This window comes from Gouania willdenowi, chromosome 9, assembly GCF_900634775.1.
Source record: "Gouania willdenowi chromosome 9, fGouWil2.1, whole genome shotgun sequence".
Classification (NCBI taxonomy): Eukaryota; Metazoa; Chordata; class Actinopteri; order Blenniiformes; family Gobiesocidae; genus Gouania; species Gouania willdenowi.
The window spans coordinates 41,832,067-41,859,970 of record NC_041052.1 but is presented as its reverse complement, the minus strand read 5'-3'; the positions used below and the strand labels follow the sequence as shown (position 1 = coordinate 41,859,970).

The following is a 27,904-nucleotide window of genomic DNA, read 5'->3' as shown; positions in this document are numbered from 1 at the left end:
GGGGCGGTCTCTTCTCCAGCCCCGCCCCTCTCCTTATAAACCCATGGACGTCCCTCTGCTCACTCATTCTCCTCCTTCTGCCATGGCGGACTCGTTCATCATAGCCATTGACTTTGGCACTTCCTACAGTGGGTATGCCTTCAGCATGACCCCCAGAGACAAAGACATAAACCCCCACTTACAGACCTGGGGGGATGAAGTGGCCCTGGAGACCCCAAAGACCCCCACGTGCATCCTGTTTGATGAGCAGGAACGGTTCCTAAGCTTTGGTTACGAGGCCAAAGTGGCTTACGTGAGAATGCGTGGAGAGGAAGCTCAGAACAAGTTCTTCTTCGAGTGTTTCAAGATGGCTCTGTACCACAAAGTGAGTAGAAATGTGTTAATATTCATAGTGTTAAACTCACACTGGCGTTTGTAGGCTGGCTACAGTCAACCTCTGCTTTTTATTATTATTATTATTATTATTATTATTATTATTAGTACAACAAGTCAGACGTGGACACTATACTAAGATACAGGAAGTGGACATTAATGTATAAGGAGGTCCGATTGTAAAGTTGCACATGCTAAAATAAACATCAACTTTTTGCAACATTTAACAAACCATTTTTTATGCTACTTTTGACCAGATTCACAGAAATATTTGTCAAATGAGTGATATTTTTGTCTCGTAAAAAATATAATGTCAGTGTTTCTAATCTAAACCAAAATGTTTACATGTAGATTTAACGTTTAGATTTAACAGTTAGCATTTAGATTTCAAATTTATATTTACATGTAACACTTAGATTTACATTTAATATTTAACATGTGTCTTTTATCTAAACTTAAATGTTAAATTGAAGTTTTATATCTTTGAATGTTAAATATTAAATCTAGTTGTAAATGTTAAATCAAAATGTTAGTTAAATATAAATGTTAAATCTAAATCTTAAATGTTAACATTTATATTTAGATGTAACATTTATATTTAAATGTAACATTTTGATATAATCTAAATCTAAATGTTAAATCTAAATATTAAATTAGATTTAAATCTAAATATTTAGATTTTAATATTTAAATCTAAATAGTAAATCTTTCAATGTTAAATATTAAATCTAGTTCTAAATGTTGAATTTAAATATAAATGTTAATTTTTAGATATTAGATTTAGATTTAACATTTAGTATTTGGATTTAACATTTTGATCTAATCTAAATCAAAATTTTAAATCTTTAAATATAGTTCTAAATGTTAAATCTAATTGTAAATCTTAAACATTACACATTAGATTTAACATTTAGTATCTAGATTTAACATTTATGTTTAAATGTAACATTTAGAGTTAACATTTAGATTTAACCTAAATCAAAAAATATGTATGTCAATGTTAAATCTAAATGTTCAATCTAAATCAAAGTGTTTACATGTACATTTAACATTTAGATTTCACATTTAGCATCTAGATTTAACATTTATATTTATATGTAACATTTGGATTTGATATTTAACATTTATATTTAAATGTAACATTTAGGATTTAACCTCAATCTAAATTTTAAATCTAAATGTTTAATGTAACATATCAAATCTAAATGTTTATTCTAAACACAAATCTTAAACGTTTAACATTAGATTTAGAGTAAACACAGTATTTAGATTGAACATTCATATTGTTATAAATCAGGTCAAAAGTAACAAAAAAAGTTCACATACATATTTTAAAACATGGTTTGTTGCTAAATGTTGATGTTTATTTTAGTATGCACAACTTTACAATCAGCATCCAATAAACAAGCAAAAATCACACATACACAATTACACAAGAAAATTACACAATTACACAAGAAAAAATCAAAAGTGTAAATCAGTTATTATTGTTATTACATATTGTCATAGTGTTGATGATTTTTTTTTAATATGAATAAGGGATAAAGTCTTGATATAATCTTTTAGTTCACGCTTACAAAAAGGGAGAAGATTTGTTTATTCTTGTGTATGTAGAATTTACCATTTATATATATATATATATATATATATATATATATATATATATATGTATATATATACACACATATATAATGAACAGGTTTACTATGAAACCAGCTTGGTTTTTCTTATGTTACATTTACAATTAGATTGAATGTTATGAATTGTGTAAAAGTGTAATTTTCCATTTGAGCCCAGAAACCAACTGAATTAATACAGTAATAAAAATGAATGTGTACATTTAATTATTCAAAAGGTCAATATTCAAGCCTTCACACAAACAATGTTTGTAAAAAGTTTTCCCAAACAGCCTTTGTTTCCTCTGGGAGATATTTTTACTCTTTTCATTAACTGTATCTGGTATATGTTTATATATTTTAGGTTCATCATATAGAAACCATTTACCACTAAAAGGGGAATTTCAACTTCAGCTTTCTGTGAAACACTTTTAGTTTCACTTTCATTTTCCTGGAAATTCCCTGGATTCTGAAGAGTCTCTTCACTAGGAACAATGTTAAGGAGAACAGGCTTCTAGAACACTCTGTACGCACTTACCCATAATACAGACTATAGGAAAAACTCTTTGTGTTTTTATTATCATTCAAAATAGTTTACTACAATAAAAAAATAGTTTACTACAATAAAAAAAATAGTTTACTACAATAAAAAAAAGTTTACTACAATGAAAAAAATAGTTTACTACAATAAAAAAATAGTTTACTACAATGAAAAAATAGTTTACTACAATAGAAAATAGTTTACTTCATTTAAAAATGTTTATTACAGTAAAAAGTTTACTTCAATAAAACAAAAGTTTACTACAATAAAAAAGTTTACTTCATTTGAAAAAGTTTATTACAATAAAAAGTTTACTTCAATAAACAAAAGTTTACTACAATAAAAAAGTTCACTTTAATAAAAAAGTTTACTATGATAGAATAGTTTATTACAATAAAAAAAGTTTACTTTAATAAAAAGTTTACCATAATAAAAAAGTTTACTACAATCAGAAAAGTTTACAGCTTTCTGTGAAACACTTTTAGTTTCACTTTCATTTTCTTGGAAATTCTCTCTCCAATAGGAACATTGGAGAACAGGCTTCTAGAACACTCTGTACTGACTCCAGCCATAATACAGACTACAGATGATAAACAAAGTCATCCATTTGTGTTTTTGTCAGATCAAAGATTCCCATGATTGTTTCTCATTTTTCTCATTTTATTATTTCTTAACCAGGACTATCATCACAAAACCATTTATTCACATTTATTACTTAATTTTTTACAAATGCTATTATAAAATCCTAAACAGAAATCTGTACCAAATACATACATAACTTCTATGGATTATATAAAGATTTACACTGATTTCAGAAGGTTAAACACTTGATAAAAGTTGATGTTTAGCGCCCCCTGCTGTAGGAGGAGCTTTATTGCACAGGTCACATGACAACAAAATGCACATTATTGTTTCTGGTTTTTTGTGAGGTCAAAAATTAATTTGATTTAGGGAACACTATTTATTAACTACTTTAACCAGAAATGGATTGAGAGGGACATAATCTTTATTATAGATTTGTTTCATGTCTTATTTCTTATGAACATTTTTTTATCACTAAATCCTTTCCCGTGACATATAATGAGTTTAATTCTATTTTAAAAACTATCCGTCAGACACAATTTAACTTTTTAAAAGGTCACCCAAAATATCAAATATGCAAATAAAAATTGTGTAATTGTGTAAGCTGATGTAAAACTAACTGATAAAAAGACTAATAATAAACATTAAAGAAAATAAATCATTTTTCACAATAAAAATACACCCAAACAATTTAGAACTCACATTTTGAAAATATGTGCAAAAAAGCTTGGTTATTATATGCCCCTTTCAATTTAGTTTATAATAAAAATCAGTACATTTGAACATTTTACATAACATTTATTCCTGTAACATTAATTTCCAATTATGGGAAAGAGTGAAAAATGAAGCTGAAACAATTTTACATTAGTTTTGCTAATTTGTAAACTATTGCAATATGTCAATAAAATTGAAATAATAATAATTATTTACCATTTTTGTGCTTTTCACCAGAAACTCAACAGTAATCTGACAATCAAAGCTGCCAATGGAAAGACAATGAAGGCCCTAAAGGTGTTCACGGAGGCCCTGAGATACCTGAAGGACCACGCATTGAGAACCATCAACAGAACGTCTGGGAGGGAATTCATCGCCTCGGACTTTAACTGGGTTCTGACGGTTCCTGCCATCTGGGATCCTGCAGCCAAGCAGTTTATGAGAAAAGCTGCTACGCAGGTAACGCACAGAAGCTCTACAATCACAGACTCACATGTGGGGGGCAACCGGTGGCCCGGGGGCCACATACGGTCCTTTGGAGCATCCAATCCGGCCCGAAAGGAAAAAGTGAAAACATGAATCATTGTGTAAATGAAAGTCAACATTTGCAGGTGCTCACAGTTTAAATAAATAATTAAATGCATGAATAAATAAATGGGACATAGATAATTAAATGTGTTAAATTTATTTATTTATTATTAATATTCTTAATATACAATATAATTATTATTACTAAATATAAATATGTAATATTTATATAAATTAATGTATAAATAAATGTGGAAATAAATAAATGTAGAACAACATTTAATTATTTGTCACATTTATTTACCAGTTTTAATTTATTTATTCATTCTTTTATTTATTTATTTATACTGTCAGGTATCGTCCTTCATATTTCTGTGGTGCTGATATCACATGATTTCAGTCATTTTTAATGTTAAACTGTTGAAAAAAAAACTACAAATTTTTACATTTTTTTTTTACATTTTCTTCAGATTATTACATAACATTTTTCTTATTTAATGACAAATTGGTCACAAATCTTGGAAATTTAAAGTGAAGATCCTGATATCACTGTATTTAGAATAATGTTTAAATTACTTGTTCTTCAACATAAAATCTGTGGCCCACTTGAGATCAAGCGGCTCCTTATTTTGGCCCCTGAACTAAAATGAGTTAAACACCCCTAGAGTAGAGGAATAGTTCCCCTTCTTCATATCATACAGTAAGTACCCTCTTCATAACGTCATGTTTTTTTAAATACTAATGCAACTCTCATGTGATTGACAGTAAGTTAATACGGTCTTATAAAATGTAGTTAATTATTGTCTCCTATTGTCAGAAGTTTGATTAAAAAAAGGCCTCTACAGTAGAACGCATCAAACCACGCATAACATATTTACATTTTTAATATCTTTCTTTCCCCAATCTAAATTAGTTTCAATACCAAACAAATGTACCCAGGCAAATTATTAGTCAATTCTATCATTGTTTCTGGAAAATTAAAAAAACACACAACAACAGAAAATATGCATTATTTTGTTGTTTTCCTAAAAAAACATAAAAAAACAGAAATGATAAATTACTGCCAGATCAATGAATCATACTAATTGTGTAAATGTGTCAATAGCGCCTTATAATAAACTAAATAAACTGTATTTATATATATTCAAAACACACGTTACAAAGTGCTTTTCAAAGGCAGCTATACATTAGAAAATAAAAAGATATAAAGTTTAGGTCAGAGATTAAAACAGTTTAAAAAAACAAACACATAAACACAAAACTCGCCGATAAAAGTATCTTTTTAACAAGTTACTTATTAGTCTTCGTTATCCAAAGGAGTAGTGATTTTAACTAGCGTACACAATAACAACAACAACAACAACAAAGTGAGGGCGTGGTGAGTCCAGTAGCCCCGCCCTCAAAATGTCAACCTTGAGGTGGACCCAAAAATATAAATTGATTAACCAAATATTTTGCAAGGCTTCCTATTTTGGTCATTAGAACATAATTAAATTAGTGACAGATTGATTTTTTATCCTAAACTCTACAGCATAAAAAATCCTGATTACTTTGTAATTCATTGTTAAATATCTTTGGGTATCCCCTGCAATGTGCTCCTGTACCCCAGTTTGGGAACCACTGACAGAGTAAATTAATGTGTTTTTCTCCCGTAGGCTGGCATCGTCACCCAAGGAAATGAGACCAAACTATTGATCGCTCTGGAACCTGAAGCTGCCTCGGTCTGGTGTAAGAAACTTCCAGCTGAAGGTTTCATCGCAGAAAACCAGGGAGAAGAAACTCTGGAACATTCTGTGGGAACTCAGTACATCGTGGTGGACTGTGGAGGTAAAGAGGGAAAAAAAAGAACCAACCTAAAGTCTTTTAACAGCAAATCAACTCCTTTCCTTAGAATGTTACGATATCACAGAGGTGTAAATAGTACAGAGGGGTGTTCCATAAAGGAGGGTTAACAAACTCTGAGTCTATCCATAAACTCAACATACCCCGCGATGGGAAACTCTGTGTATCTGATTCATTACAGCTGGTATGAAGTGGGTCAATCAACCCTGAGTATGTAAACCTTGGGTTACTGATGTGCACACGCACGATAAAAAGCCATTATCAATGGATCGAAGATGAGTCGAGATGCCATGACAACCACCCGGAAAATTGTGATTTATTCACCGTAATGGGTGAAATAAGCTGGTGTTTGATGAATATGATCCTGTTCTAAAGGTGTGTTCAGTCTTCAGTGACTATAGTGGCTTAAATCACCTGTAATTAGTCACTTTTTGGTCACTTCATCACTTTATCTCTTCAGTGACGTGACGAGTATGAATAAAATGTGTCTGAGGAGACGTGTCAGCAGCATAGGATGTCTGCATAGAGAGTCCTCCTGTTACACTGGATATTAAAACAGTAAATGCTGCTTCATATCTCATCATTTATATTGATTTTTAATGTAATATTGTTGCCAGAATCATTCTACGTAAAAAATGTCATAAAAAAAACACTGAAGCGGGACACAAACCCGCGACCCACCGCTTCCATGCGCAGCATCACATCTCACTGCACCATCATATCTTCAAAGATGTATGATCTACAGATTTAACTGTATAACAATATAAAACAACAATCGAGCCTTAAAAGTGTATTAATTTAAATGATCATCTCATCCTTTATATTATCTACAGGTTTGTATTCAGTGAACTTTACTACAGACGTCAGTAGATGTTTTAATGCAGATCAACCTCAACCTACATCTATAATGTTATAAAGAAAACTACTGTTAGCACAAAAAAAAAAAAACATAAATCAACACAACATTAGTAATGATGTGAACACGTCTGTGGTGTGTGATGTCACTAATGTGTTTCAGAGAAAAGTGTTAAGGTTCATTAAAGTGTTCAGGTGGGCGGAGCCAGGTAGAAACCCAGGGTTTCTTTGATAAAACCTGCCAGTGATCAGGTTTAGTTCATGGACAATGTTGCCATGGTAACATACTCAGAGAAGAACATACCTCACGTTTATGAATGAGATACTCAGAATTTCATCATTTGAGCCTGAACATACTCAGAGTTTGAACATAACCTACTTTATGGAATAAACCACTCTGATGTATCTACTCTATTACTGTTACTTCCATAAAATTGTACCCAGGTACAATTAAGGCATACATAAAATACTTAAGTACAAATAAAAAAAGTATGACTATAACAGGTTTTTTAATCATATATAGTTAATAAGTCTATGAAGAAGATCAACAATTTTACCTGGACATAAAATATATTAATACTTAATGGACATAAATCTATATATTGTGATAGAGAATATTATTAATTTAAATATTGACACTATATTTTGTATGATTTAAAATGTAATTGATGAAATGTGTAGTAAACAGTAAAATAGTAATATTAAGTATATGTCATGTGTGTGTATGTCTATATATATCTATATATATATACACAGTATCTGTGTTTGATGTTTATGTATAAACTGTATACATAACATTTTGTGTAGAATCTATTTTGAATGTGTATTCTAAAAATAGTAATATTAGTTTCCTAATTATTTTTTGTGATATTATCTATAGAAGTCGATACATCTTTTAGTCTCATTAATCAGACAATTGAATAATTGTATTTATTTTTTCTAAATAGTACTCAAAGTTACTTTCACACAAACACATTTATTTTTGATAATAAATCTTACCAGTAAACATTTTAATGACAGAAAATAGGCTCAGACGTTCACACCATGAATATTAATACCAATATATTCATTGATTATGAAGCCTAACAAGGTAATCAATAGATGATAAACTAATTAGACAAACTGACTCGTTAGCGTTAGAGATGCTAACACAAGAAGGTTACAGTTCATGGGATTTTTTTTTTTAAATAAAAGTCTATGTATTGAATGATTGATTAATTGAATTTGAACTTATTAAAAATGTAATTGTAATTGACTTTCATGGGGGAAAAAAAATCATTGTAATGTTAAATGTATTTGGAAAAGATGATGTTCAATTTAATAATTGTTATATTAGTTGTAATTGAACATGGATGATTGAAGACAGAATTGTAATGGAAAGATGCAATTCAATTCAACTTTATTTATATAACGCAAATTACAACAAAATCATCTCAAAGTGTTGAACAAAATATAGTCCATAGTGAGATAGAAACAAAATACACATGAACAAACATTTAGCGACAATGGGAAGAAAAAACTCCCTCTTTTTTATAGGAAGAAACCTCTGTTAGAACCAGGTTCAGAGGTGGCAGCCATCTGCGTCGACTGGTTGGGTTAGTGAACAGAAGGATAGAACCATCAGAATGTTCTAGACTAGTTGAGCTGTGAACCATTGATGATCAACTATAATTAACCCTGGTGGCAGTAGGAACCGTCTTACATTCAAATATATGTATTTCCTTTGTCTTTATCATTTTTATTGTTCTTTTTTGTTCTCCACACCAACTACCAGCTCCTTGTGCTGTTTTTAAACTGTACTTGGTGAATAAAAACATGATTGTGTCGTGTGTTCCAGGTGGAACTGTTGACATCACGGTACACGAGGTGTTGGATGGGGGAACAGTTAAAGAGCTGCACAAGGCCTGTGGGACGGACATGGGGGGACAAACCGTGGACCGAAAATTCAAAGAACTCCTTCAGGAAATATTTTGCGACGACGTGTGGAACGAATACGAGCGACAATACCCGGGAGAGGTGCAGAAAATAATGTACGACTTCACGCTCTTCAAGAAGAAAGACCAGGATATAGAAATCAGCTGTCCATTCAATCTGGGAAAACTGGCCCAGGAGGTGAAGGACGTGGAGAAGTTCTTTGAGAGGGTGGACGGAGCGTCCTGGAGCGACGGATCCATCCAGATCACCAAAGACAAACTCAGGTCCTTCTTCACAGAAAGTCTAGCGAGCATCAGCGATAGCGTGAAGGAGATCCTCAGAACGGGTCTGAACATCGACTACATCCTGCTGGTGGGCGGCTACGCTGAGAGCGAGATCCTGCATCGGCACGTGATCGATCAGTTTGGCGGTCAGTGTAAAGTCCGCTGTCCACTCAGAGCTCAGGAGGCCATCGTGAAGGGCGCCGTGATGTTTGGTAGAAACCCTGAGTTAGTGGCGTCACGTAAAAGCGCGTACACCTACGGTCTGGCTGTGAGGAACCGTTTCGATGAGTCCAAACACAGGGTGGATAAGAAGTACACCAACAACGACGGGGTTTGGTGCGATGACATCTTCTGGAAGCTCGTGGCTCTGGACGAGGACGTGGGTTGGGACGAAACCAGGGACCACACTCTACGATCCACGCAATCCGACTCAAAAGATATGAAGTTTTCCTTCTACTCCACAGAGAAGCTAAACCCGCAGTACGTAGACGAGGACGGGCTGGATAAAATCGGCTCCTTCGTCGTCGACATGCCCGACACGACGCAGGGCCTGAAACGTCAGGTCAAGCTAAACATCAGGTTTGGCTTCACGGAAATGACCGCCACAGCTACTGATATGGACTCTGGTTGTAAACAGTCCATCGAGCTCGATTTCATGAGAAAAGTCTAGATCAATATTACTGATAAGGTTCCATTAGGACCGTGGTTCTTAAAGTGCTTTTTGGGGCATTTCCCACCTTGAAAAAAGGTGAACTTTTAAGCTCCTCCAAAATAATCCTGACAAATAACACTTTTTCAAACGTATTCTACCAACAGGGAACAAGGAACATCATATTTCATAATTACTCAAACATCTAAAACTTAGTGCAGTAGAAAACAAATAAAGGAATTTCAGTGCACGTATGAAAGGAACTAACACAGAACAAGTAACATCAGGTTTGTTTTATAATGCAAGTGACATATTTCAGAAATAAATTAAAACTCAAAAACTAAAAATTAGGGCTGGGACTTTAACGCGTTAATTGTAGAAAAATAACACAAAAAAAAAAACACTGCTAATCTTTTTTTGCGTACGAAACGGCGCAGAACCGTTGTCATTTTAAGAGTTCCCGTTACAATGGCGTTAATTTTAGTAGAAAATAAAAACATTGGATGGAAAACAAACAAAGCCCAGTTGTGTTAAAATTGACCTTAAATTCACTTACATTTCCCTGATATAATGAACAAGTGTTATTTAATTTACTAGAATAATTTATGGAAACTTTCAGGATTTTTTAGATGAAAAAAATCATGTGATATAAACGTGGGAAAATTTATACATTTGTATCCATGTGTTAGAATTAGATGCTCAAAAGGGCCTGATTTGGCCCCCAGGCCTTGAGTTTGACACGTGTGCCAAACTAAAAGTGGCAGAAGCCCTTAGGACTAGTCTGTTTAAAACAATAAATGACTTTATAAACACTTTATCAATCTTTTCATCTGCCACAATAATGTCATTATTATAAATAAAAATATCTCAAGTTCACAGCTTTTCTCAGCAATTTTTAGGTGAGATTAAAAAAAAGAGTTTAATTAGATCAATTAATTACAGAGCATTATTAACAGCACTAGTAAAAGTGCAGACGTCAAAAATACAGGAAATAACCAAACATTGTTGGCAATCTGTGACAAATAGAATAAAAAAAGTAACATTATTTTTTAAAGTTAGTTAATGAAAGTTTGTTTATCAGAAATGTTTTTAATGGCCATGTACAGTTTTAAGGACAGTACAAGGAATTTCTCTTGGTAGTTGGTGCACAAAACAAACAACATGCCGATGTGAATCATTATTTTTGCACTTTAATCCCACGTTACACGTAGTTCCGGTTCCATATCTAATAATTTAATGCTCTTAATTTCTGCTACAACGAAGGAAGGTTTTTAGGATGATTGACATACATTTAATCCCTCCTGTTTGTCACGCCCCACACTTTGAGAAACACTGTATTAGCAGTTAGCAGAAAATGTCTTAAGTGTATTCTGTTCTGTATCAAATACCTGATCATTGTAATAAGAACCAAAAGTTTGATTTTAATTTTTTTAAATGGAGTTTGTTCAATGAAAGATTTTACTTCTGTTCACGTCTTAATGTCTTCACTAATCTGTAAATCACTCATGTCCTGTCAGTGTGTGTGTGTGTGTGTGTGCGGGATTAGGCTCCTCCCATTTTACACTCAGTATTTCATTCCATAATTAGCCTGTTTATCTGTGTTCGGACACAGAATAATTGCTGAATCGTCGTCTTTGTTTGTTTATTTTGTATTTTGTGAGTTTGAGTTTTATTATTAAATGAACGTTTGTTAACTTATTCCTGCTTTGTTCATTCTCTACGTCTGCATGGGGCCAACACCTCATCCTCTGCTCCAGGGCTGTCAAACTCATTTTGGTTCAGGGGCCAAATATGGACCAATTTGACCACAAGTGGGCCACAGGTTTTAGTTTGGAAAACAAACAATTTCAACATTAATGTGCCCAAGTTTAGACTTCCAGTTAAACATAAAATATGGAAGGCATCAACAATATCCAAGCAGTAAGTGACAGATACTTAAATATATTTAATTTTTTATTTTTTGACCAATTTGTATTTAATTTGGAGAGATTTTCGTGGAATATTTGGAGAAAAATTGCAGCATTTGGGAAAAATTCAGAGTTCTTGCAACACTGATTTACAACTGAATTATTTGGTAATTTACACAATGATTCATGTTTTCTGTCATTTTCATTTTCTCTTACGGGCCGAATCGAATGCTCTGAATGGCCGAATTTGGCCCTCGGGCCTTGAGTTTGACATTTGTGCTCTACTGCAACAAATAAATAGTTATACAGTTCCACACGCGGCTGTTAATCCATTCAATTTAATTCAGTTCTGTTTCATTTTCAATCTGTTAAATGATTTTTCAGCCACAAAACCAAATATACTTAAATAGAGAAGATTCTTATAGAACTAATGTATAAATAATACTGATATATTAACTCAAGTACAAGTAAAAAGTAGCTCAATTAAATAGGACTCAATTTACTTTCACCTCCATGTTTATTGTTGGTAATAAATCTTGGTACGGGTCCCTTATACAGTAAAAATCTCATGTAGAAACTTAAAAAGGAAGAGAACAAATCTACCATAAATGGAACTATATTTATTTTCCAAAGACATTTGTATAAAATAAAAGGTTTGTCAAAATGTACAATTTTTTATAAAATCAAATAACACTAATGAATTTAATTCAAAATAAAAACAATTATAAAGCTCTAAGTATAGATACATTTATGAAAATAACCTCATTCAATGCTGTTATGGTTTAATCTGATTGATCGGCTATGATGTAATACATTAGATTTAATCTGATTGGTCGGCTATGATGTAATACATTAGATTTAATCTGATTGGTCGGCTATGATGTAATACATTACATTTAATCTGATTGGTTGGCTATGATGTAATACATTACATTTAATCTGATTGATCGGCTATGATGTAATACATTACATTTAATCTGATTGGTCGGCTATGATGTAATACATTACATTTAATCTGATTGGTCGGCTATGATGTAATACATTACATTTAATCTGATTGGTCGGCTATGATGTAATACATTACATTTAATCTGATTGGTCGGCTATGATGTAATACATTACATTTAATCTGATTGGTCGGCTATGATGTAATACATTACATTTAATCTGATTGATCGGCTATGATGTAATACATTACATTTAATCTGATTGATCGGCTATGATGTAATACATTACATTTAATCTGATTGGTCGGCTATGATGTGATGCATTTGATTGTTTTCTGGTAATTTCATTTTTTGTTGTTTCACAATGTTTATTGATAATTTTTTTAAAATAACCTAATGTAATAATTTACTCAGTAACAGTTTAGTGTAGAAATGTAATGAATAACTTTACGTCTTTTAAAATGTACTGAAGTACAAGTAAAATTACTGATTTAAAAATACACTTAAAAAAAGTACAAGTACCCATAAAAGCAACTTAATTACAGTAATGTTCGTACTTGTAATGCATTACTTTCACCTCTGATGACACTACAGATTGAGGTATGCAATCATTTAGTCATTTTACTCTCAGTGCAGAAATTATAGATTAAAAATCGAGACTTGACAGATGTGACTTTAGACCAGGGATAGGCAACCATCGGTCCGGGGCCTACATGCGGCCCTTGGTCTAATTCTGTGCGGCCCCCAAGACAAATCCACCAAAAATTGTAATTCAGGAAATTGTAAGTTATAAAAAGCCAGACATAATACACAAAATAACAAACACACAAAACAGCAAAATGCACTATTACACTATGACAGAAAAAATAACCAATACGACAAAAATACTGAAAAAATATTTAAAAAGGCACAGATTGACAATAAACAAAATGGAAATATAACACAAAAGAAAAAACAAAAACACATAATAAAATACACAAAATGCCAGCAGAAATTACCAAAATGACAGATAAATACACAAAATGACTAAAAACTATTGTTTTATTTATTTATTTTTTGGTGACTTTTTACTTCCTACTTTTTTTAAAAACAAATATCTGTACTTTCTACTCCGTACATTTTAAAAATAAGCTGGTTTCTTTTAAGATCGTCAAAGATGACGTCATAAAGTAAAAAGATGCAAAATGTTGGTAGTTTGGTCTTTTTTCTGTTCGGCAGGTCTGTTAGTTTTATAGTTCATATTTCAAAGTTTTTAAAAATGTTAAACTCAAAGCTGCTCTGGGTTTAACTGAACATTTGCATTTACTTTTTTTCTTGACACTTTTTATTTACAAATTGTATTTATAATAAGTGCTAAATTCTCCAGGTGTTCAAAGGTAACAGATTTAATTTATTTCCATTTTCCAGTTTACTACAAGTTCTTAAAAATAAATAAATAAATAAAAAATGTAATTTGCTGATTTAAAATCCCTGTGTTATTATTTAAGGGACATTAGTTTTATTTATTTATTTATTTTAACTTATTGACATTTAGTAGCATGTACTTTCTCACCTTTTACTTTTACTCAAGTAAAGAAGCAACTTCAATACTTTTATTTTTACCAGAGTCATTTTTATTCAACTATCTATAGTTTTATTGAAGACTAACTGTCTAATCCTGTCCTAATTCCAGCCCAGTAGGTGGCGGTAATGCTCCTTAAAACAGATCAACTGCCATAAAACACCAAAGAAGAAGAAAATACTTCCTGGTTTAGTGAGTGTTTGTCAGTTCTACCGACAGATGGCGCTAAAGGTCAACAGATGGTTTCATTTGAGCTGAAAGTGAAACTAAACTAAACTAAACTGTTACTACCGACAATCACTACATTATGGAGGTAAGTCTGACTTATTTCACTGTTTAATAACTCAGATACAGACGTTAGTGAGTCAATGAGCTAATGTTCTGAGGTTAAACTAAGCTTAGTTTAGGAATCGTTTATCGGTCGTAGAAACCGATAAAGAAGAAATATGGATTCTGCGCAGAAGCTTCTGTTCAAATAATAACCAGAGTAGGTTATTATACATGAACTCTTTGGTAAATTCACGTTTTTAAATCATTTGTGTTCAGATATTTGGAAGTGAAAAAGCAGATTTATGGTATTTTACGACATTATTCAAGTATACACGATTTTAAAGAGTTCTACTTTCCCACGATCAGAGCCGTACAGTTTATATTATAATAATATTGTGTTATTATTGCACATGACAATGATTAGCTCTACTTTAATCTGGTCTGAAGAGACAAAAGGTGAAGTAAGTGTTTCTGAGTTCATTATAATCCTCTGTGTTTATAAACTAGGGGTGTAACGATTCGATTTAGTAAAGATTTGTTAGCTAGGGTTGGGGTCAAATCTGGTTCAGTACTTCCGCATTAGGTCAAAGGGATAAACTCTTCATTGTTGACGGTGTAGGAAGGAGTCTGACTGATATATATATATATATATATATATATATATATATATACAGTGGTATGAAAAAGTTTGGGCACCCTTGTAAATGTTCATGATTTTCCTTAATAAATAATTGGTTGTTTGGATAACAAATTCCAGTTAAATTTATCATATAGGAGACAAACACAGTGATATTTGAGAAGTGAAATAAAGTTTATATGATTTACAGAAAGTGTGCTAGAATTATTTAAACAGAATTAGGCATGTGCATAAGTTTAGGCACCCTTGCATCTTATTGATTTTAATACTCTTAGCACTAATTATTGGAACTCAAAATTGTTTTGGTAACCTCAGTGATCCTTGATCTCCATACACAGGTGAATCCAATCATGAGTCAGGGTATTTAAGTAGGAAAATTCTAGGTGTTTCCTCTTTGCATCTTCTCTGATTAGTGGCAACATGGGAGCCTCAAAACACCTCTCAAATGACCTGAAAACAAAGATAATTCAACATCATGGTTTAGGGGAGGGATACAAAAAGCTATCCCAGCGATTTAAGCTTTCAGTTTCAACTGTGAGGAACATTGTGAGGAATTGGAAGACCACAGGCACAGTTCTAGTTAAGGCCCGAAGTGGAAGACCAAGAAAGATCTCCGAAAGGCAGCGGCGCAGGATGGTGAGAACAGTCACAGTCAACCCGCAGACCAGCTCCAAAGACCTACAACATCAGCTTGCTGCAGATGGTGTCACTGTGCATCGTTCCACTATTCAGCGCACTTTACACAAGGAGATGCTGTATGGAAGAGTAAAAAGCCTTTTCTCTGCACACGCCACAAACGGGGTCGCTTGAGGTATGCTAAAGCACATTTGGACAAGCCAGCTTCATTTTGGAACAAGGTGCTGTGGACTGATGAAACTAAAATACAGTTATTTGGGCATAACCAGGGGCGTTATGCATGGCGGAAAAAGAACACAGCATTCCAAGAAAAGCACTTGCTACCTACAGTAAAGTTTGGTGGTGGTTCCATCATGCTGTGGGGCTGTGTGTCCAGTGCAGGCACTGGGAATCTTGTTAAAGTTGAGGGGCGCATGGATTCCTCTCAATATCAGCAGATTCTGGAGAACAATGTCCAGGAATCAGTGACAAAGTTGAAGTTGCACCGGGGCTGGATCTTTCAACAAGACAATGATCCTAAACACTGCTCAAAATCTACTAAGGCATTCATGCAGAGGAACAAGTACAACATCCTGGAATGGCCGTCTCAGTCCCCAGACCTGAATATTATTGAAAATGTATGGTGTGCTTTAAAACGGGCGGTCCATGCTCGGAAACCATCAAACCTGACTGAACTAGAGATGATCTGCAGAGAAGAATGGTCCAAAATACCTCCCACCAGAATCCAGACCCTAATTGGAAGCTATAGGAAGCGTTTGGAGGCTGTTATTTCAGAAAAAGGAGGATCTACAAAATATTAAGTATTTTTTTTCTTTTGTGGTGCCTAAACTTATGCACATGCCTAATTCTGTTTAAATAATTCTAGCACACTTTCTGTAAATCGAATAAACTTTATTTCACTTCTCAAATATCACTGTGTTTGTCTCCTATATGATAAATTTAACTGGAATTTGTTATCCAAACAACCAATGATTTATAAAGGAAAATCATGAACATTTACAAGGGTGCCCAAACTTTTTCATACCACTGTATATATATAATTTGTTTACCTGTTGGAGAGTTGATTCCTTAAAATATGTTTTGCGCAAACGTGGCATCAATCTCCATGGCAGAAAGACAGAGTTAGCTGCTAAAGCTAATGCTGCTAAAGCTAATGCTGCTAAAGCTAATGCTGCACAATTCTGGTTTTTCCTGTGACGTTTCAACAGTGACTCAGGTTATTGTCACATTTAGTAAACATGACTCAGCTGATCAGTGCTGTATCACTTAATCAGAAAATACTTTATTAAACATAGAGGGGTTTATTAAAGTGTAAGTACAGTATAAACAGCATAGCGGGGTAATAAAAAACAACCCTAATATTGATAATTATACAGAAAAAAGGAGCAATAAGACTAAAATAAAATGAAATGACTGTCCATTGTGCACTTCCTTCAAATTTGTACATTTTTTAACCTGATTAATGAATAATGTACCTCATAAATGTACCTTTTCAAACTGAACTCATACTGTAATACCTGCCTGGTGTCATATAATGGCTATAGTTTATATACATGTACAGTACACGTCTGTGATATGGATCAATTATTAGTCATGAACACATCTAGAAATAAACTACACAGTATATTCTGTTTTTCTCTGTGTATTTTCATCTCACAGTACCACTACCATTAATATATGTTTAGTTATAATTTATAATATTAAACAATACTATATATAGTTAATATTTATCAATTTTTTTCACACATTCAGCCAACCATAAATTACAAATAAAAGCCCAAATATTCATTTAAACGCGTTATAATATATTAAATATCAGATAGATTAAGTATTTATTGTACAGAAAGTCAGCTGAAAGTCTCAGCGTATAGCACAAACAGCGTTGTGTTTACATTTGACCTATGACCTCCGCCGGTCGCGCATGCGCACTTCCAGAGTGTGAAAAGGCTTATTATAATTGTGTAATTGATAATTACAATTATGGCATAATTCTAATCATAATTTTAAAAATCTGTTCCTGTCGTATGTTGTAATTAAATTGTAATTGAGTTCAGATAATTGACTTTGTAATTGGAAAATCTACAAAAATTGTCAATTATAATTTAACGCAAAACTGTTCTACACATATGCAGTTACGTTAACAATTATTAAAATATGTTTCATATCAAGCTTTCCCACATTTTACCATTTCAAAATAAATATAAATATAGAGGTATACAGACACAAAAAAGGCTCAGACGCCCACATCATAAATATTAAAACCTATATTTTCATTGATTATGAATCCTATCAAGGTAATCAATAGATAGGAAATACATTAGATGATAGATATTAGTTTTTAGTGTATTTTACAGCTGATTTAGGACCTGTTAGCATTAGAGATGCTAACAGAAAGCTAACACAAGAGGAAGGTTCACTTTTATTAAGTTATTTATTTCAGGCTCAGTAATTATGATTAATTGTAATTTAACTTTACTGATTGAGAACGTAATTGTAATTGACTTTCAGAGGATTAAAAATTATTGTACAAAAATCTTGGTCACTGTAATTGTAATTGAAAACGTAATTGTAACTGAAAAATGTGATTGACCCAAACCCTGGTTTTAGCAACGATTTTATTCATGAGTCGTTGTTCAACGATTTGATTCAAGGACGATATTTAATTTAAAACGATTCGATCTGAAGTAACTTTTTATCCAAAATAATAATGTGTACAGTGTTAATAAATAAATAATTATCTGATACTGGACAGTACAGGTGAGTTTTAATACATTTCCTGTTTGTTATAAGGGAATCATCTATAAATGAATGGACATAAACTAACAAGTAAACAACATTTAATGTCAAATATTCACATTTTATTTGAATAAAGTCCAACCAACACAACAACAGTTTAAATTAACAGGATATTAACTTTTGTTTTCATTTTCAATAGAAATCCATATTATGTTTACCTGACTCTACTGATTGTTTTTATACATGAAAATAATACAATATTAATATAAACAATGATGTGTTGAGGTTAAATGAGCAGTGGTTAATGCTATATTGATGCTAGCTAATATTAGGTTAATGCTATATTGATGCTAATGTTAGGTTAATGCTTTGTTAATATTAATGTTAGATAATGTTAGCAAATGCTAGGCTAATGCTAACAAACGTTAATGTCAGTGTTAGGCTGATGCTAATGTTAGTTAATGCTAACGGTAATGCTAATGCCGTGTTCAATGACGCTGGGCAGCGCCTTCATCCTCACATTTCCTAAGGAAATGCAAATATTCTAGTTCTATTATTCCTGTATATGACATTACATTATTATGTTTATTAAGTATGCAGGAGCAGGGGGTACATGTATGAAGAACCACTGAACTAGAGGATTAACAAATACCCAGTAATCTAATAGCTGTATTACTTTGGTTATACATTAGAGAGAAATACTTGTCATTTCTCAGTATGTGCTTATTAAAAAAGGTTCAAGTTTAATCTGATGTGTCTTGTTTCAGTTCCTTTCCAACATCACCATTTCTGTTGATAAAAGATGTTTTGACCCAGAAATATTGAAGACTGTTTGTTGGCTCTACAAAGGAAAACCAGATGATTCCTGCTACAAATTTACTGGAACCTTCAATCAGCTGGATAATATTTTAAACAAACTTCAAACCCCCCAACATGGACCTAGTTCTGTCAAACGTACACACATCTCTAGACTGGAGCAGAACACGTCAACGCAGAAGCACGTGGTCGAGGTTTCCATGGATGTTATGTCTTATATTTCGAAAAAATACGCGGAGAAGCTTGAAAAACTTCACGGGGACCATCACCAGTTTACTATTGAGAAACTGCGTGACCCAAGAGAAGGACGTGGAAGACCTAGCAGCACTGGGCTCGTGATTATCAAACCTATGAGGAAGTCTGTCAGTGGAGCTGATGTTCATTCACATCTCATCAGACAAAGATTCATCAGCTTCTACCAGAGGGTGGCCTCGGACCTCCAGGTTGTCTCCGTCCTCAACGGTCCAGAAATCAGAAACCTACAGAAAGATTTTCCTCTCCTGGATTTTATCTTCAGATCTGACACTCAGGAGGTGACGGTGAAGGGTCCGTTTGCTCACGTAGCCGAACTCAAGAACCGTCTCTCACAGAGCTCAAGAAGTCAAAGACATTCCAGCAGGAGTCCGACTAGAACCCAGAATCACACAAGTCCGACTAGAACCCAGAGCGTGAGAACCCCAACGTCACCAACACGCCACAAATCAACCGAAGACAAAACCTGTGCCATCTGCATGGAGGACATGTCAGCACTAGAGAAGAAGAAGAAGACCACCCTGAGGTGCAAACACTCGTTCTGCAGCGACTGCCTGGACCAAGCGTTCCAATACAAGCCAGTGTGTCCAACATGTGGGGCGCTTTATGGGGTCCTGAAGGGGACGCAACCCAAAGGAGGAAGAATGTCCGTCACCAAAATGAGAGAAAGTTTACCTGGATTTGAGAAATACGGAACCATCGTCATCAGTTATTTTATTCCAGGTGGAGTTCAGGGGGTAAGAGCACACAGGACATGGTCACATGGGTTACAGTAATCACGTACATGATAATTCATTACAACGTAATGGCGTAATTATAATTTAACAAATGTGTTTCTGTTATAATCTTAATTGTAATTGGTAAAACATTCTATTAAAATTGTCATTTAAATTGATTTAAACCCAAACCTGGGTTTAACTAGTTATGTCTGACACACAGGTAGTTATTAATTATTAAAATATGTTTGAGATCAACATTTCTCTTCAGGATCATTTTATTATTTATAAAATATAGAAATCTATGGGTATACTGTCATATACATATACTATGTCATTGATTAGGAAGCCTAACAAGGTAACCAATAGATGATAGATATTAGGGGTGTGTATAGCTTGGCATCTGGCGATACGAGTCATATCACGATACAATACATCCCGATATTACAGTATAGGCGATTATTGCGATTTTTCTTTATATATGACTTAAGAAACAACTAATCTGTATATGTGTACACCATGAGAACATTATGTATTAAATATATTTTATTGGCATATTTTACACTGAAAACGTTGTCTTTAACATGCCATGTGCCAACAATTTAAAATAAAAACATAACATACAATCTGCTTGTGGCTTTTAAACCAACTGTGACTTTAGTGTAACTTAACTGAGGTACAGTACACGCCTAGAACCACAAATAAATTTTAGATTTTATTTAAAAAACACAAGCTGGTCAACATGTCCAGGTTACAATGTCTCCTGCAGTGGAAAACAGTTTCCTGGTTAAATAAAGATTAAAAAAATGAATAAATAATATATATTTTCAATATGGATGCATCTAGAATCGATCTGAGAATCGTGCGACGTAATATCTCGATATATCATGAAATCAATTTTTTTTCAACAGCCCTAATAGATAAAGTGTGTGTGTGTGTGTGTGTGTGTGTAGCAGGAGCATCCAAACCCAGGTCAGCATTATGACGGTTTGAATCGTGCTGCGTACCTGCCAGACTCCACTGAGGGCAAAGCTGTTCTGAAGCTTCTAGAACGAGCTTTTGACCAGAGGCTGATCTTCACCATCGGTCGGTCCTCAACTACCGGTAGAAGCAACGTGGTCACATGGAACGACATCCACCACAAGACCTCCACACACGGAGGTCCGACCTGGTACGACCCTGTCCAGGGGCTGGGACGCACCCCAATTTAAACTATTACTACAAAACACAAATGATTAGTCCCATTGCATCTATGGGTATAAATGTGTACTAATAACCACTCAAATTAATACATTGTATAAATAAATAATAATACTTCAAAGTATAAATCAATTTAAAATATGAAAATATGTATTTATCACTGATATTTTAGTTATGCACTATATAAAATAAAATGTTTAGTTTGACCCCATGTTACGGCCCCTCAAAGATGTTTTATCAAAAAGCTGCAACATAAATGATGTCAGACAGAAATAAAGACTTTAAAGTGTTTATTAAAATAAAGTTCTTAAATGTAGAAACACAAACATCAAAAATAAGTCAAACAAAAGGGACTAAAGATTTAAACTGAACTAAAGTAGGGACGACACTGGGCCCACCCTATACAGTAGGGCTGGGCAATATGCCTGAAAAATGTATCACAATAAGTGTTTCATATCAACAAATAGTTGATAAATGTAAATACTTTTATTTTAAACGTAATCTTCAACATTTAAAAGGTCAAAAAAACAAAAAAAAAAACTCAATTAAAAAATAAATCATATTTAGGTGTAATAGTCATTAGTTACTAGGGGTGTGCCAAAATATTGATACGATATATCACAATGTTTTGTCTCGCGAAACGTTATCGATTCACTGGCACCAAATATCGATTATTTATTATTGGTTTTTTTATTGCAACATACAAATCATGATGAAAACAATATACAGTATAGATATATATTTATAGATACATGATACACAGATAATGCAGTATATACACTGTACAATGAGACAATAGGTGAGGAGTGGATATTTACACATGTACTGTGTGTGTGTGTGTGTGTGTGTGTGTGTGTGTGTGTGTGTGTGTGTGTGTGTGTGTGTCATTCATGTGAAATTGATTGATAATGTTTTTAATTCCTGTGAAATGGATTCAGTGCAGATGATAAAATCTGAATTTCTTCAGTGACACAGATATCATAATGTTTACTGGATGAAATTTCCCACGATATTGATTATCACAGTATCAATGTATCATGATATCATTATCGTGGGCAAAAATATCATGATATATCGTACGGTGAGGTACCTGGCGATACCCAGCACTAATAGTTACATGACTGTCTAATGGGACCAGGTTTGTCTTCTTAACATGTGACATTTAACTAACGGATGGATGAATAGTGACGTTAGTGTTATGCTAACATTTATTTCATGTTAGTTTTTTATCGTTCCATAAAAGTGTTAAATCTGACCATAAGTAAATCAGTGGCTCTCTGTGGTGTGAGAACATTAAGACGTGGACTTTTTACTTTATTATTTTTATGAGGTGGTTAGCATTAGTTCTTAGCCCAGTCCTGTTAGTTAGCTTAGCTTTGTTAGCTTTAGTTCAGTTTCCAGTTCATTATCGTTGCTGCAGGTTCATCTGTTGACAGGTGTGTTGAGCTTTAGGTGGATCTGGAGGAGGATCTTGGACTGGTTCACTTCGTTGGGTGTCTGGTCTTTAACCATTAATTAACGGTTCATTATGTATCACAGCACGCGGGGCGTGTTACCAGGGCTCCTCCCACCGGACCCTACTGTGCAGAATCTGGTTCCAAATTATGTCATATTTGCAAGATGGCGCCGCCCCTTAGCGCCGTGTTTTGGCTTCAAGGACGTTGAGTGGGAGGAGCTACAGTGCACGCCCACTGGTGTAAACAGATACTTTGGAGCGACTCAAGCTGTTCCTCTGCCTACATCCCCCAGAATGCCTTGTGGTTTTGGGTCAGGGGTTGTTTTGCAGGTTTTTTTCTAATGGAGTTTAGTGAAATTATCAAAGATATTTCTATTGATAACATCTCTATCACAATGTATATTTTTATCATTTTATCGCCCAGACCTATAAAACAGGGTCGTCACACCCATCATCCACCCTCTAAATTTAGTTAAATGTCACTAAAACTGGACTACCAGTAATCTCTAGTCCAAACTAAAATAATAAACTTACAAAGTGTTGAGTGGGGCGCTGAGGGGGCTCGCCCCACATGTTGGCTGATGGTTGATGATGATGTGCCTCTTTTGTTCTGGTCATCTCAGCTCTTTATACAGTAGCTCCTCCCCCCTCTCCACCTGATTACTGATGTGAATCAGGTGTGTTAGGTGAGAGGGAGGAAGGACAGACTGAACAGGAGGAACCAGCCGTAACACCCCCACCCTTAATAATGTAAATGGGGAGCCCTGCTTTCACATTCACAAACTAAACTAAGATGATTCAGGCGATTAAACACAAGCCACTGAAAAACAAACTAAAGGTGAGTGAACAAACACAAAAACAACAAACAGAGGAACTAAACTGGAGTTTAAACTAAGGCTTAATGACCACAACCAAAATAAATCACTTTCTCACCTAATGTCACATATGTTGTTGATCCATTATCGTCACTTTTAACCTCTTTCTTTTTGTCAATTTAACCACATATATGATTTGTCATGCCTATTATTTATCAGTTTAAACTATTGTTTTTACTTTTTAGATGATATTATTCCCCACCCTCAACCAACAATAGACCATCATTTTACTGACTTTATGGATGGACCCCAAAAATCTCTCCTTTATTCCCCCTTATAGATGGTCCTGTCTCCACATGACTGTTCTTCAATGTTCATGTCTGTGTTCAACCACCTTCAGCTACAGTGGGGGTCCCCCTCCCCCGCTCTCTGGGACCTTTATTTTAAAAAGGTTGAGAATCACTGGTTAAAAGAGCTGAAAGTCTATTTTATGTGACCTGACCTACAGAGACGTTTTAGAAGCTGCACATGCAATAAAAAAGCACTTTTCAAACCACATGTTTGACAAAATATGACATAATTACTAAAAGTCGATATAAAAGACTCGTAATAGTAACAAAATCTCTATTCAGCTTCAGACTGATCATCTAAAATGCATTTATTGCTGATATGTTTTATTTCAGATGCAGTTTTATGTTTGATGGTTTAAAGTCTGTTTCATTTATAGCTGTAAAGTTGTGTTGTGACTGAATGTGTCCATGTGTGTTTACAGCTACGGATACCCAGACCCAAACTACTTAAGTCGTGTTCGAGAGGAACTGAAAGTCAAAGGAATCGAATGAGTGATTTAAAGCCACGGCGCTCTCAAGGACCACATGGAACGTGTGTTTTCAGCTCTAAAATACTGTATAAAGTGCATAAAATAACTGTTTTTTGTTTTGTTTTTTAACCTCCATTGCTTCATTTTTGCTGTGGAGGATTGTTTGTTTTTTATTTCCTTTGTATACAATTGTTTCAGTTTGATTTTCCTTCAATAGTTTGTAAATGAGTTTCTACAGGAAGTGAGAGTTAATTTATCTTAAAGATGGGAGTTAAAAAGTTGTTTTTTTTTCTTTTTTCCAATCTGAAACATAGATTTGTTGTTGATAATCTAAGTTTACACTAACCTTTTAAATGCTAGTTCATAATCTTTATTATTGGAAATGTGTTTAGTGCATTGGGGAAAAATGACATTCCACTTTTTTCACCACGGAAATGTTTTAATAGAATACAACTGTAAGATGTAGCATTAGTTATTGATGTTTTAAAAAAAGATGTTCAATCTGTACGTGTATGAACTACATGTTATTTTGCTGTTTTAGTATTTAGTGATTTAGTCTTTACACCAGGACTTTTTATTTCTTTCAGTGATTATTTCTGCTCACTCAGTGGGACGTTTGACTGCTTTTCTATTCTGGTTACATTATTATTTACAGTAAAACGCTCTAGGATTCACCTGTGTGAACGTGCCTTTGATTCACCATGGTCTCACATCTCTGACGGAGAGGTCACTGAACGAGCTGCAACGTTGCAAAATAAAACCAAAACATTATAAAGTGCAACCAAGTCCACGTTTTTCTTTTATGGAATAGTGTTGACATTTCAGTCAAAAGTATTTCAATTATTTTTAATTGTATGTTGTTGTAAAAACTGTAAAAGTTACTGCTCAATGCCCGCTATGGGTTGAAAACCTGCTAAATTTGCTATTGGCTGAGAATAGTGGTGTTTGTGATGTTTTGATGGCTTCACATGATCAACAGATTGGCCCCGCCCCCTCCTATAAAAACTAGCATTTATCAATTCTGTCATCAACGGTGAGCAATTTTGTGTAATTAAGAGAAGTATAGTGAATATTGAGTAGGGAATAGTAGGGCTGCTCAATTAATCGAAATTCAATTATGATTTCGATTATTACACCCAACGATTACAAAAATAACAATCGAGAAAAAACTACATAAATCAAATCCACAATTTCAGACATCTACAAATAATAAAGCTTGGCACACACGTTATTAATACAAACTGAATTGTTTAATCCACGCACATGCAAGCTCCTCCCCTCCGCCCCGCCCCTCTCAAAGCCAAAGCTAGCCTACAGGCTAACACTGGGAAAGTCTGAAAAATGGAGAAACACTGGTAAACAGTCAAATTCTCTTCTATGGAAAACTTTGGGTTTGATGATGAAAACTTAGAGACACATGACGTATAAGTGTTTGGTTTTTGTTCAAAAGTGAACATTCTTGATTTTAGTGTTTGAAGGATTTTATTTATGTTTAAAGAATATATTTTATAGTTTTTTCCTGTACAAAAATGAAAAAAAATTGGTTTACAAATAATTGTTTGAATAATCGTGATTTCAATTATGACTAAAATAATCGTGATAATTATTTTTTTCTATAATCGAGCAGCCCTAGTAGGTAGTTAGCTTAGCATAGCATAGATGTTGTGTTATTAAAAAGACTTTTCAATCAAAACATTTATTTCAAAAAAAAAAAAGTGTTGAAATACAAAAAAAAATAAAAATACTGGAAACCCAAATAATTGCATTTGAACACTTTTTTCCTTTGATTGAAAATGTTTTTTAAACTGGAAATAAACAAAATCTTTATCAAACATTCAATAGAAAGGCGACAAAATTGGGAGCAACTTATGTTCACCATGTAGAAAGTAGATTAGTATTGTCTGCATTTATATAAAGAGTGAAATAAAGCACTTTATTAGGAAAAATGAAAGAAAAACTTTTTTAAAATGATCTCCTATTAATGAATTCCATTACATTTAACACCATCTATTCATTTTAATTCATACCTATAAAGGTTTGATGATCTGAGACAAAACTTTTGCTTTACTTTATCTCCTGATTTTGAGTTCTTTAAAAAATTAAGCACCAATTGGAAGGTGGGTCTGAATGTGAATGGATAAACCAAACCAACCACACCTGTCGAGGGTGTGCTGTGGTATCTGCAGCACAGCCGTTAAGTCCTGTGAAATCCAAATGTTAAATAATTAAATAATCACTTCAAAGTCATTGATTTATTAATAAGAGTAAAAATGTACACAGACAGAAAGTCCCTTTATTTGACAATTTATATCATTTGTATATTTTAAATCTGCAGTTTGAGGAGATTTCCACACACCACATATATAATCTATCACTCTCATCCCATCCTTTTGCTACATACAATATTTAAAGAAGGCGTTCGCAGATCAAGCATCAGCTTTTCCAGAGATGTGCGACGTCGAGGAGCCAAAGTTTTTTTAAACAGAACAAAATGTAAAAAGAGGCAAAAACAGAATTAAGAGCAAAGATAGACTTCATCCTGAAAAGGCTTCGTAGATACCGACAAACCCACAAGCACATGGACAGAATAAAGAAATATAATAAACAGAATGGAATTCATCTACTGAATAGAACCAATGAGCATGTGACAGGTTTAGTTATTAGAATTAATAGTAATTGCACTGGTTGGTTTCCACTCCATAAACTGGGCCTAGTTGGTTTCCAATAGGTGGCGATTATTTATTTACAGCGTTTCAGTTCATTTAAGGATTATTTGAACACCATTAAATGAAGTTGGCAAACTGATCACTACATTTTGGCTTTGTTTTTAATAAATCTACACCAGCTGAGGGTATAACCAAAGAATAAAAACCAACTGTTCTGGTCCCGTACTTGGTCAACAGCTAAAAATTAAAAATGCTTGTATCAAAAATAAAGTCACTGTTGAGCATTTGTGAAAGTAAACGTTTTAATGCTAATGTCATGGTTGGAAATACAACCTTAAAGGACTGTTCTGATGTTACTGAATTACTAAACATGACAGCTTTCCCCCCTCTACTGTAAAACATTAGCTGTGATGGTTTGGGTGTTAGCAAAGACTGTACCGCATGCTAATCACAGCAGCACAGATCCTTTATCATCTATTTTAACATTATGGTGGAAAACTTCTTCAGACCATGACTCATGAGTATTAATAAACGTGTACAGTAACAGTTGGAAACATTGAACTCACCTTCAG

The 27,904-nt window shown here is 33.7% G+C and overlaps 2 protein-coding genes across 2 annotated transcripts; both read left to right on the top strand.

The window, feature by feature from the left end:
* The first annotated feature begins 81 nt into the window (after positions 1 to 81).
* Positions 82 to 11,595, top strand: LOC114469151 (heat shock 70 kDa protein 12A-like). The gene is made up of 4 exons (XM_028456361.1): positions 82 to 364; positions 4,063 to 4,284; positions 6,009 to 6,180; positions 8,888 to 11,595. Exons 1-4 carry the CDS (start codon positions 83 to 85, stop codon positions 9,916 to 9,918), a joined length of 1,707 nt encoding a protein of 568 aa, XP_028312162.1. The 5' UTR covers position 82; the 3' UTR covers positions 9,919 to 11,595.
* A 2,893-nt stretch (positions 11,596 to 14,488) lies between these two features.
* Positions 14,489 to 25,447, top strand: LOC114469157 (E3 ubiquitin-protein ligase DTX3L). The gene is made up of 4 exons (XM_028456378.1): positions 14,489 to 14,625; positions 19,359 to 20,396; positions 21,329 to 21,546; positions 24,619 to 25,447. Exons 1-4 carry the CDS (start codon positions 14,620 to 14,622, stop codon positions 24,686 to 24,688), a joined length of 1,332 nt encoding a protein of 443 aa, XP_028312179.1. The 5' UTR covers positions 14,489 to 14,619; the 3' UTR covers positions 24,689 to 25,447.
* The last annotated feature ends 2,457 nt before the right edge of the window (positions 25,448 to 27,904 follow it).